At 33.6% G+C, this 12,608-nt stretch overlaps 1 protein-coding gene across 2 annotated transcripts; it reads left to right on the top strand.

The window, feature by feature from the left end:
* The first annotated feature begins 246 nt into the window (after positions 1-246).
* LOC127729563 (B-cell lymphoma/leukemia 10-like) lies at positions 247-12,101 on the top strand. 2 transcript variants are annotated; one of them, XM_052237394.1, is made up of 4 exons: positions 5,641-5,870; positions 8,290-8,569; positions 9,673-9,862; positions 12,017-12,101. In XM_052237394.1, exons 1-4 carry the CDS (start codon positions 5,811-5,813, stop codon positions 12,084-12,086), a joined length of 600 nt encoding a protein of 199 aa, XP_052093354.1. In that variant the 5' UTR covers positions 5,641-5,810; the 3' UTR covers positions 12,087-12,101. The 2 variants fall into 2 exon arrangements, with proteins under 2 accessions (XP_052093355.1, XP_052093354.1); XM_052237395.1 differs by lacking the exons at positions 5,641-5,870; positions 12,017-12,101 and adding an exon at positions 247-503 and having other exon boundaries at positions 9,673-11,302.
* Positions 12,102-12,608: the final 507 nt, after the last annotated feature.

Genomic DNA, 12,608 nt, shown 5'->3' with positions numbered 1-12,608 from the left:
CCGAAGGTCAATAGTTCTCACCGGGCAGTCCGGTTTCCTCTTAATATCCACTCTTATATTGTTACAATATAAGGCTCCGAAGGGAAGACCGAGCACCAGGAAAATCGATTATCCAACATGTTTTTTTTTGATAATGCTACAATTTTATAATTGATAACATCCGTTCTGCGTTGAAATTACTAAGTGAGGGACGGAAATAAATTTTGAATGAATATATTTTTCAAGGAAGTTCAATCGTTACTTATCAGTCAAACATTTCATTAATCTTTCGTGGTATATTTATTTTGATGATTTGCAATTAATATCACGCAATCTTTACAAAAATAAATGTAAAGAAAACATATTGTGTACGTTTCAAATTCGGATACAGAAATCTGTCAACATATTTTTGCTAAGATATGGTTTCATAATGGAGATACAAAAGTGATCATGAACAATTGAATAAACTCAAGATGACATGTAATAACAGATATTTTGAAACTCTAGAGTTTCAAATAACAAAGGTAAGAGCTCTTTAATATAATTGAAAGGATGTTCGCCTCTAATGTTCTCGTGTATTATTCAACCTTTCCTGATAATTTTCTAACCCCTCAGGCTCTTTTCCAAGGCTACATTTTGTATTTTGTAAACCTCTTTTACCGGCAACCCTTATATTTCTATACATATATCTTTGTTACTGTGCTGGTGAAAGAGTGGTCAGTGTTGGCGACTTTACAGCACTTACAATTGCTTCTGCCGCATTGTTTGTAACACCCAATTTTAGAAGTCTCTTGTTTTTTACTTTAAATGTAACAAATATGTCTTTGAGATTTTTGGGTTTGCGATAGGCAATAACAGGAGGTGATGGAAAATTTTTTTTTAAGGAAGAGTCATTTTCGATAAGACGCCAGTGTTTGCGGACAGTAGATGAAATATTTGTCAAATCGGGATGGAAGGTTACAACAAACGGAATTCTATCTGGGCGGGTCGTCTTATCTTTGTATTCCATGAGGATATTTCGATCTTTTTCTTGGGCTTTATCAAAAGCTTCTGTGATATTTTTGGTTTTGTATCCTCTTGATTTTAGTTGTTTTCTGAGTTGTCCCAAACGATAGTTGAGTTTGGATTCCAAGGAGCAAATTCGCTTTAGTCTGATGGCTTGACTGTCAGGAATGCTCCTGGAGCAGTGTTTCGGGTGACAACTTTTTGGAGAAAGAAACTGGTGTTTATCAGTTTTCTTTGTGTGGAGATCAGTTGTCATGACCCCGTTTTTTACAAATGTGGTGGTGTCGAGAAAAGCAATTTTCTCGCTTGAAAATTCAGATGTAAATTTAATTGAATGATGAAACTGGTTACAATGATCTAAGAAATCTTGTAGATGTTCTGCAGTATCGTTCCATTTCATGTCAATATCATCAATAAAACGGAGCCATGACAAGGGTTTGTATGGCACACTCAAAAGGATGCGTTCTTCAAGATCCCCCATAAAAATATTGGCAAAAGAAGGTGCCATTTTTGTTCCCATACTAGTTCCGTCAATCTTTAAAAAGTGCTTGTCGTTGAAAATAAAGTTGTTATTTTCAAGCACTAGCTTAAGCAATTGAACTTGACAGTAAGTTGGGGGATGTTTATCCCTTCGAGTGTTCCTTACTTTTTCACACGCTGCTATTCCTTCATCTTTTGGAATATAAAGAACACACATCCATCGAAACCAAAATTGTGTCATTAGGTAAAGGACTTAAGGAATTAATTTTCTTCAAATAGTCAGTTGTATCTTGAATATGTGATGGCAGTTGTCTAACATGTGGTCTAAGGTGGTAATCAACAAATTCTGAAATTTTTTCGGTGGGATGGCCATTAGCTGATACTACAAAAAATGTATAGGTCTCCCTGGAATTCCTTCTTTATGGAGTTTTGGAAGTAAATAAAATCGACCGGCTGTACAAGTTTCGTCTGGGCGTAGATAATCGTACGTATCGTCATCAATTTGTTTATCTTTATTCATTTCTGAGAGGACGTCATTTATTTTTTTGTTGATTTCCTTGGTTGGATCACATGTTAATTCTTTATAAAATTTAGTGTAAGAGAGCTGACGATTCCCTTCTTCGATGTAGTCTGTCTTGTTCATTACAACAACGGCACTTCCTTTGTCTGCTTGTTTGATAACAATATCATCACGGTCTTTTCAGTTTATCATGGCTTGGCTTTCTGACTTTGAAATATTTCTATATATATATATTTCTCTAATTCTTCGTCAATTTATCCCTTTCTGCACCCATTGTATAAAAAAAATTTAATCAACGTGTGGTTCGTTTGATCTCAGTTCTTCATTGGTTAAAATCCGATTATGACGTCGAATTTTCTTGCTTTCCTCTGAATTTCCTATTGTGACGGCATGAAAAAAGGCGACCATGCCTGATGACATCACATAGAAAGAACACATCTTTTTGCAGATCATTCGAAAAGAAGGAATAAATTTGCCTGCGTTTTGTTTGAAAATCATTAGAGAAACAGATTCCACCACCAAATCTCGTGTAATACGATATTTATCCACTCTCGACAGTTAAATTTTAAATATTTAAAACGCTCGGCGAGCCTCGCGTTTTAAATTTGAAAATTTAACTGTCTCGAGTGGATAAATATCGTATCACACTCGATGCAGTGGTAGAATCTATATATATATATATATATATATATATTATTTATACATCTCATTGACAAATACACTATGCCTGGAAAATATTATGAAATTCTTGTTATGGAAGTTTGGCTGTACCTACATGACCTATAGTTTATCTCAAATGAGATACATGCAACGCGTCCAAATTTTTACAGAGCCCGTAAATTTAAATATGATCCATGTAAATTTATTGATCTTTTGAATAAAATTATTCTAAAGACCACTGCAGTAGGATTTTTTAATATTGGTTGAACAATACTCACAGTTACTGTAATAGTTTTGTTTTTGATAAATTAAAACATTAGTTGCTATATATGCATTAATTTTATTAGCACGTATGGTCATACATTCTGTCAATACTTATAGCTTGGCATTGCACAAGGTCATATGCTAGCATTTCCCGGAATATTTATGACGTCTTTACACTTTGTCAGTAACTGCGAGTACTCTCAGGTCTATACTTAGTGTCTTTTTTTGTTGTGGGGATGTATAAGTACCCGTCCACGTCCACTCTGTTTTTTGTTAGATGTATTTTTATTTGTATCCATCTGATGAGTTAAGCCTTTTTCAACTGATTTTTATAGTTTGTTCTTATGTTGTACTGTTACACCACTGTCCCAGGTTAGGGGAGGGTTGGCGCCTTCAAACGAGTTTAACCCCGCCACATTCTGTATGTGCCTGTCCCAAGTCGGGAGCCTAGGCCTGTAACGTTTTAACTCAGTGGTTGTCGTTTGTTGCTGTGTAACATATTTGTTTTTCGTTCATTTTTTTTGTAACATAAATTAGGCCGTTAGTTTTCTCGTTTGAATTGTTTTACATTTGTCATTTCGGGGCCCTTTTATAGCTGACTATGCGGTATGGGCTTTGCTCATTGTTGAAGGCCGTACGGTGACCTATAGTTGTTGATTTCTGTGTCATTTGGTCTCTTGTGGAGTTGTCTCATTGGCAATCATACCACATCTTCTTTTTATATACACTTATTGATGTTTAAGTCTGGGAAAACAGGATTAATCTATAAGTTGTAAATAAATGTGCTTTGAACTAGCTAACAGTAACTTTGAGTACTCTTGGATCAGTAATTTATATTAATTTCAACAATATTTATTCAGATAAATCAACATATAACAATATAGTGCACTTGAAATAAATATCAGGGATTCAAAAACAAGCAAATGGATCGGTAACTTGTTTCTTTTGTTGTCTTTTTTTTGTTGTTTTTGTGCTTCGTGTCGATCTGATGAGTCAATTCCTTTCCAACAGATTTCGTGTCTTTTCTTATGTTCTGCTGTTTCACAACTGACACAGGTTGGGAGAGGGTTGAGTGCCCACAGACATGATTAACCCCGCCACAATCTTTATAAGCCCCTCCAAAGTAAAGAGATTCATTGGTTGTCGTTGTTTGCTGTCTGCCATATTTTTGTCTTCTGTTTATTGTTTTAGCACAGATCATACTATACATGTAAATATAAAAAAGAAGATGTGGTATAATTGCCAATGAGACAACTCTCCACAAGAGACCAAATGACACAGAAATTAACAACTATAGGTCACCGTACGGCCTCCAACAATGAGCAATTTTTATGTACAAAAAATGTAAGTTTTCTTGTTCGAATTGTTTCACATTTTGTCATACCGGGGCTTTTCATAGCTTACTTCATGGTATGGGTTTTACTCATGGTTGAAGGCTTTAGTTGCTTAAATCCACGTCCTTCGGCCTCTGGTGGATATTTGTCGCATTGACAATCATACCACATCTTCTTATCTTTATAGTGAATTATATTTTGCTCTGAGCTTCCCTTGTGTCAAACCAAGAAATGTGCATCAGATGAAGCAAAAACAAACCGTTGAAAGATTACAGGGTTCGATACTACCGCTTATAAACTCAAAGTCCTCGAGGGTACATACGCCTAGTATTGCATAATTTCTAAAAATGTGTAAGCAGCTGTTGACGAGATTGGATTAATTCCCTTCAAATAAGGGCCATTATGTCTTTTTCATCTTAGGATGATATATAGTAACGTGTGTACTGTCATTAGTTTAAACAAGACCAAGTGGTTGACGAATCAAATGGCTAGTTTACTCATGGTAATAATAACTATTCATTATTATTTATAATTTATTTTATCAATGTCATTAGTTTGACAACTCTTAAGAGATTGATGGAGAATCATTTCTGATCAAGAATTTTCTCCTGAAGAAAAGATGATTTTAAATCAAAATCCATTAACACCATCACTAGTGATTGCATTCGGATCTTACATAAAAAGTAATTAGAACTAACGATTGGGCTTTTTTTACTATTAACTGGTCTATAATAATAGTATATACATATAAATATATCTCTCAGTTGATACGATGTTCCAGAGCTTGCGTTTCCTATCATATTTTTCTTGCTACATAATTGTTAATTTAAAGTCATCCCTTCGGAAGTTGTTTCTGAAATCCGACGCGTTCTTTGCACGTTTCGAACCCTTGCAACAACTCTTTTGAGGGGTTCGTAGGTTGCCTGTTGCTAGGTAAAATTTTTGTCCCTATCCAATACATGTATACCCTCATTTTCCCGTGGTAGTCCAAATTTCCCCCCAACTTCATCCCAGACGGCCTATATTACAGGAACTACCTATTGTATTTATTGTTAATTTGTTTTCGTCCTGAACATGCATGACATATTTGCCACTGGACGTCAAGCAACCAACAATCAATCAATCGTCGCCTTTCGTTTTTTGCCATGTCGTTCTCGGATTCACTTCGACTCACATTTTTGAGTTTTAAATGTCCCCTTGGTATCCTCTCCCCTTTTTTTTCATTTAAGTTGTGTACATATTTTGTATGTGTATTTGTCACAAACTTACTGTTTGAAGCTTATATGGCAATACACAAATTTGATTGATTTATCATTATAATTTATTTTTTATTGCTGTTAATTTGATATAATTATGTATAATATATAATTGGAATTTAGCGGGAAGAATAAATCAAATGTAATTTCCGCACATAACAAAAAGTTTAGTGTAGAATAATGTCCTATTATTAAATCATATAATATAACGGATACAAGTTAAATTACCGTCGGGGATTTTACCTTTAGTGTACAACCTTAAGATAAACAAGGAAATAACGCTGGCTTTCCCATGTAACCGTTTCTGTTGATATGATGCCATCTGTGGAAAAAGTTGAAGAAGAAGAAATTTTAGAGAATGCTAAACGTTATGTAAATATAAATATTATTTCTATTATATTGTCATAGAATTATTTGCGAGAATTATCACTTTTAAATAGCTTATGCCATTTCAACCGGAACAGGTAAATAAACACACCATCTTAAACTGTTAAAGTAAGTACATGTAGTTAAATACCGGATATTGGTGTGTATATGTACAAATTATTGTATTTCTACATTCATGTATAATCGTGAGCAAACATAGTGTACAATCATTTTGTATACTGCTCTATAACAAATATGAAATACTACCGCTTGAGTTTGGAATTGAACAAAGCGTGATACCTTTTATAATTTTTTTTATTATTTTTCAGGGTTCATTATTGTTTCTGATAACTATTAACTTTGCAAGTTGAATACATTTAAGTTTAAAAGTTGTAAAAGTGCATAGTTAATATAACTGCCATAATTGCTTTCAAACCTTGACTGTAATCGTACCTTTTATAGAAAAAAACACTTTGCGCGCAGCAAATTCAGTTAAACAACATAATAATGATTGTATTATCTTGATGAATGCGGTGATAACTGTTTATTTAACGTTCAGTGGCAAATATTTCAGGTATGTGCAGGAAGAGAATAAATCAACATTAAATTATACGGATATGATTTGTAAAAAAATCCCATTTAACGTCCTCGTTCCGACTGGGTGTGGCTGTGTATTTATACATCCCAAACACCGCATTGGAAGATTGTCTTATGCATGAGTTCGACTGTCGGATGAGAGAATTCCGTGGAGAGGGGGGGGGTGGGGGGGGGAGGGGGGGGGGGGGGGGGGGGGGTGAGATACAAAGTGTAGAATGTAATTAAAAGACGAGTATAAGCTTTTAAATACTAGTAGCTTATCAAGTTTCACTATCTAATACATGCTAAGGCTTAGAAAAAATGCCTGCGATATAAAATCATAGAATGTGACGCAGTAAAGGGCGGTACAATTAAACAGCAACAAGTCAAGTGTATTGCACTGTTGACTCCAATATATAATTATATAAAATAAGGAGATGTGGTATGAGACAACTATCCACAAGAGACCATGTGTTGTAGATGTTAGCAACTATGGGTCATCGTAAGGTCTTCATCAATGAGCAAAACCCATACCACATAGCAATCAATAATAGGCCATAACATGACAAAATGTAAAACAATTCTAACGAGAAAACCAACGATCTGGCCTGATTTATGTACAAAACAACAAACAAAGAAAATAAACATGATATACAGCAACAGCGACAACAGCTGAATCACAGGCTCCTGACTTATCTTGTGTTTTGTATTGTTGAATTGCTGTCTAAAAGCCGTTCATATCACATCTTCTTTTGGTCATACAACACAATTTGGTTAGTTAATCTGCTCTTTGTTCCCCGCGCGACCCAATGCAATGCAACTTATGACCATCATCATTAAAACGAATGTCCACCTATTGAATTTTTCGTGACGTCAGACAATAAGGATTTATAGAGTGATAATTTAATGGCTTTTGAACGTCCGTAGACAAACATTACAAGCATATTTAGGACAAAAGCATGTAAATTCGATATAAATACATACTACTTTGTACTAGACCAACACGTTGAGTCGGGGGTATACCATGAAAGCTTGCAATGTACCCGTATGCAGGGAGACCTCATACGTTAGCGCTATTCAGCTCCGACCTATCTTTGACAATACTTCTAAATGCCGTGTGTTTGACGTATAAACAACACATAACAATTTTAAAGTGTGTGGTTTGAGGCGTACCCACGGCCACGATAATCAAATTAATCATGGCATGATACTTCAGAATATTTTTTTGTACTTCTTACGCTGTTTTTATTGTGGAAATGCGCTGTCGTGAAAACAATTACAATATTTTTTGTTTTACCAATCGGATAGCAAATATTCAAGGAAACATTCATTTGAGGAAATAGAATTTTTAAACTGATTCCAATTTTTTTCTCGTATACTTTTTTGAATCGTGAAAATAGCAACAACAAACCAGCAATAACAAAGACACAAAGCACGTCCAAAATGGGGTAAATTGAAAAATTTCAACACTAACAAGAATTTGAAAAAATTAATTTTATTTGTTTTATTCTCTTTTTTTTTGGCCCCATTTAATTACTGTTTTGCTATATAGATTAGAAGATGTGGTATGATTTCCAATGAGATAACTATCCAACAGAGTCCGTTTCTATCTTTTTCGTCAAAGCAGTGCTGAATCTTAAGCTTCTTGATGAAATTGCGCCTATTGTTCTACTCCAATGCGTTTTTACCACAGAAATTTCTATGTTTTGCAAGTTTTTTTCCCCATATATAAGGTGTTTTTGTAATGTTTTCACATTTGTTATGTAAATGGAAATCACCTATTTTTCAATCAACGAATATATGGTTATTATTGAAGCATATTTGTTCAAAGAGTTTCCTATCTTTTCAGATTTTAGAGGAAAAACGGTCTTATCTTTGCAAATACATAAATCCAGAAGATCATTTTGACTTTCTCAGGTCAAAGTTTATCATAACGAAAGATGATTCAGAAAATATAAAAAAAGAAACTACGCAAACTTCAAAAGTTGGAAAGCTTTTGGATATTCTTCTCACAAAAGGACCTCAAGCTTATGAAATGTTAGTGCTTTCAATACAACGAAATAAAACTCAAACCTTTCTCGTCGAGATGCTCAATAAAGAGTTCGAAAAAAGGAAGAATGCCTTAGTCGGTAAGTTTTGTAATAGTTAATTTTCATAATATGCATGGACCGATCGCATATTCTATTATAAGAGTTTTCAAAGAATTAATCATTTGTTACACTTAAAATATGTTTTCTGAGAATTTAAAAAATCGTATTCCTTCATAAAAAAAATTGCATTTGACACAAGCTCTATTATATGACTTTAATCAAAATACAGAATTGGAATATTGTTATTTGCACAAACTTTTCGAAGCTTTCACCACTTCCAATAGTCGATCAACTATATACCTTTCTTATATTGCTCGTTTAGGACGGTGCACAGCTCGGATTCCTTGTCTAGGTTTTGCTTTAACTTTTGTTCATTTTGTTTTATCAGCTTCTCATTCGTTTGTATTATGTTTTAAGCTTTAATTTAAGTATTTTGCTAAGAAGCATCACTAGAGAGACGTTAATTGTCGGATTGCTCATTCGGTGCAGTTAATTTAATACTGTCAATCTGGTTATTATTATAATATTTAGATGTATGTTTAACACGTTGTAAAGTCCATTTTTGATAATACATGTATGCTTTTGCCGTCGCTCGATATATATACATTGCGTTATTGTGCTATTGTCAATTTTTTTATTCTTCTTTTTCATTTTTAATGTCTGTAGAGTGTTTATATGCCATTTTGTTTTTCTTCGTTGAAATAGTTATTTGTTTTAATTGGGATTAAGATTATAACACAATGTTGCCTGCTGTACCCCAATTTTTGACAATGTTACCTATTATGTCTTTTTTTTTATCACCCATGGTTGTCAATATAATGGAATTATATGCGACTGTCATACAAGTGAGAGGTTTAGTTAGCCATGAAACCAGATTCAATACACCGAAATGCCTGTACCAAGTCAGGAATATGACAGTTGTTTTCCATTCGTTTGATGTTTTTGAGCTTTTGACTTTGCCATTTGATAAAGGACTTTCCGTTTTGAATTTTCCATTGAGTTCGGTATTTTTGCTATTTTACTTTTTATTTTAAAATAATTAAATTTAAAGAGTATTCATAAACATTAATGTCCACGCTTAGCTTTAAACTGACTTGCAAATTAGAGAAGAAACATACTTATAGAAAAAATTGTAATTTCAGCACTTTTAAAAGACAAACAATGTTCTATAGAAGTAGATTTGAAAGTAGATGTGAACACTTTACCTAAACCAAATAGGAAACCGCAGAAACAATGTGTTGAGTCGTTGGATACCAGTATTACTCCAGTGGACGAAAAAGATTTGGATTATATTTGGTTACGAGGCAGTTATTTAGAATGTCAAAACAAAAAGTCATCTAGAAACGAGACTCGCGGTCGACACCATGACAAAGAGTGCAAACAGCATCATAGTGACGTTTGATAGATTAGATGTTTTCAATTTTCAAAATATATGATTGTGGTTTGTTTTTTTTCTGTTTCAAAGGTGTTTTATTAGCTAACACATGAACACGTACGTTTAATATTTTATTATTTCGCAAACAAATTAAATATTGTTATTAAACAGTACCACTTTTACTTTTCTCACGGTATATCTATATTTTTTTATATAATTATTGGTTTTCTTTCTTTTCCTTTTATTACATTATTATGATTTTGATTTTTGATTTTTGGTGTTTTAACGCCACTTTTAAGCACCGCTTTTGGGCTATTTCGTGGCGGCCTATTTTTATTGGTGGAGGAAGCCGGAGTGTCCGGAGAAAACCACCGACCTTCGATAGGAAAACTGACAATCCTAGTCAATTAAGATTGGAGTCGAGTGCACCTGCACGAGAGGGGTTCGAACTCTCAACCACAGTGCTGACTGGCTAGTGATTACAGTAGTAACTACTTAGACCACTCGGCCACCGAGGACCCTTTATGTTATTATGTTATTATAACTTAATATTTTTAAATAATACTGTAAGGATATGAATTTAAGCATTGACTACATGTTTACAAGTTGTTGGTTGTTACTTTTTGATTAAAAAAAAATAGAAAATGAGACGTTGGATAAACACCACGAGATAGCAACTCCAACAAACAAAGTAATGTTAACCTTATAGTCTACGTTGATGGACAGCAGACCATATAGAACTATTTAATTACAAGGTTATTCGCCTTATATTATACAAGTGAAATGTCAAAACGCCATCAAATATAAACCTTTAATCCTTGAGTTTAAAGTTGTATGAATGCCAGAATCATGTTAGAGATTCGGATTAACTTACTAAAGGACACTCTACACTGAAAGTAGGGGCGGGATGGGGCGAGAAACAGGGCTCCAATATAATTAGAACCTTACTGCTTCACTATAACTAAAAGAGGTCTAAATAAAATTGCATCAACCATCTAGGGCTAACTAATGTATACAGTTGCATCTAATTATTTTGTGTCATTGTACGCCCTCCCCTAAAAATACACAGATTGCTTATTAAGACTTTAGATCATAGCAATTGTCTACAACTACTGAAGATTGGCAACATTTTACTCTGCGCGATGAATTTTTGGATAAACATATAAAAGTGTACTATCAGATGTGTCCATCACCAGACGTCTAATCAATATCTTCTCCAACACATATACAGATGTCTAGCGTAAAGTTTGTATAAAGTCAATGTTATTTTTATTAAATCTTTGCTGCTATTTAATTTTCAAATACAGTGTACGTAATAATTGTTGCATGTGTATTACATCATACTTGTTGTTTTTTTTTTGCTAAATTATATATTAAAATTATTATTATTATTATTATCCTGAGTTCATGATTTTAGCTCACCTGGCATAAAAGCAACGTGAGCTTTTGCCATCATGTGGCGTCCGTTGTCGTCGTTAACTTAAAAAAATCTTCTCCTGTGAAACTCATGATCCAAGTGTTACCAACTTTACCTGAATTTTCCTTAGGGTGTTTAGTTAAACAAAGTAACCGGGGATTCGATCCATCATCAACTATGGTTAATATGTTGCTAAAAATAGAACATGAGTAAAAAAACATTTGTTGGTCTTATATCTCAAAAACAGTTTTGGGTTATATATTATCTTGAAAACTATAACAGATAAGTAGAGAGAAATTTTAACAGTAAAATCGACCAGAAAGAATGTATTTCACGCCCGGATTTTGGTGGAGTTCGTGTTGCTCAGTCTTTATTTTTCTATTTTGTGTTTTGTGTACAGTATTTTGTCTTTTGGTTTTTTTCTTTTTTTCCATGGCGTTGTCAGTTTATTTAGGACTTTGAGTTTGAATGTTCTTTTTGGTATCTTTCCTCATTTACGTTTCATTGTTGTAGTACTAATCAGGTTGTTTTTTTTCTCTCTTTTGAGTTGTTTCGCATGTTGTCATTCCGGAGCTTTCATAGCTAACTACATTTTGTACTAGTATACGGTGTTGGTTTTTCCATTGTATAAGGCCATGCGTAAACTATATTATATTTGGTTACGAGGCAGTTATTTAGAATGTCAAAACAAAAGGTCACCCAGAAACGAGACTCGCGGTCGACACCATGACAAAGAGTTCAAAAAGCATCATAGTGACGTCTGATAAAAAATAACTTATTAAACATAGAAATTTTCAATTATCAAAATGTATGATTGTGGTTTGTTTACTTGTTTCAAAGGTATTCTTTAGCTAATACATGTGCCTTTAATATTTCGCAAACATAAAGTTTAATACTGCCATATAAATAATTTTTATGCCCGATGAATTATCTTCAATTTATTATGAAGGGTCGCTTGAAACTGAAAGAAGAAACAAGGTACTGTACAGTTATTTAACAGTTCCACTTTTACTTTTATGGTTATATTTTTTTCTAATTATTTGTTTTTTTTTTTGTTCGATTATGGTATTATGAACATTATTTAATGATACTGTAGTAGGATATTAATTTAAGCATTTACTACATGTTTACAAGTTGTTTACTAATTGTTGATAGTGAGGGAATAGTTATTTTTTGACGAAAAGATAGCAAATGAGATGTTGTATAAACACCAGTGAGACAGCAACTCCAAAAAACAAACCAATGTTAACCTTATAGTCTTCATTGATGGGCGACAGACAATGCCA

Source organism: Mytilus californianus, unplaced genomic scaffold, assembly GCF_021869535.1.
Source record: "Mytilus californianus isolate M0D057914Y unplaced genomic scaffold, xbMytCali1.0.p SCAF_2, whole genome shotgun sequence".
Taxonomy (NCBI): domain Eukaryota; kingdom Metazoa; phylum Mollusca; class Bivalvia; order Mytilida; family Mytilidae; genus Mytilus; species Mytilus californianus.
This window is presented reverse-complemented; position numbering and strand designations above follow the sequence as displayed.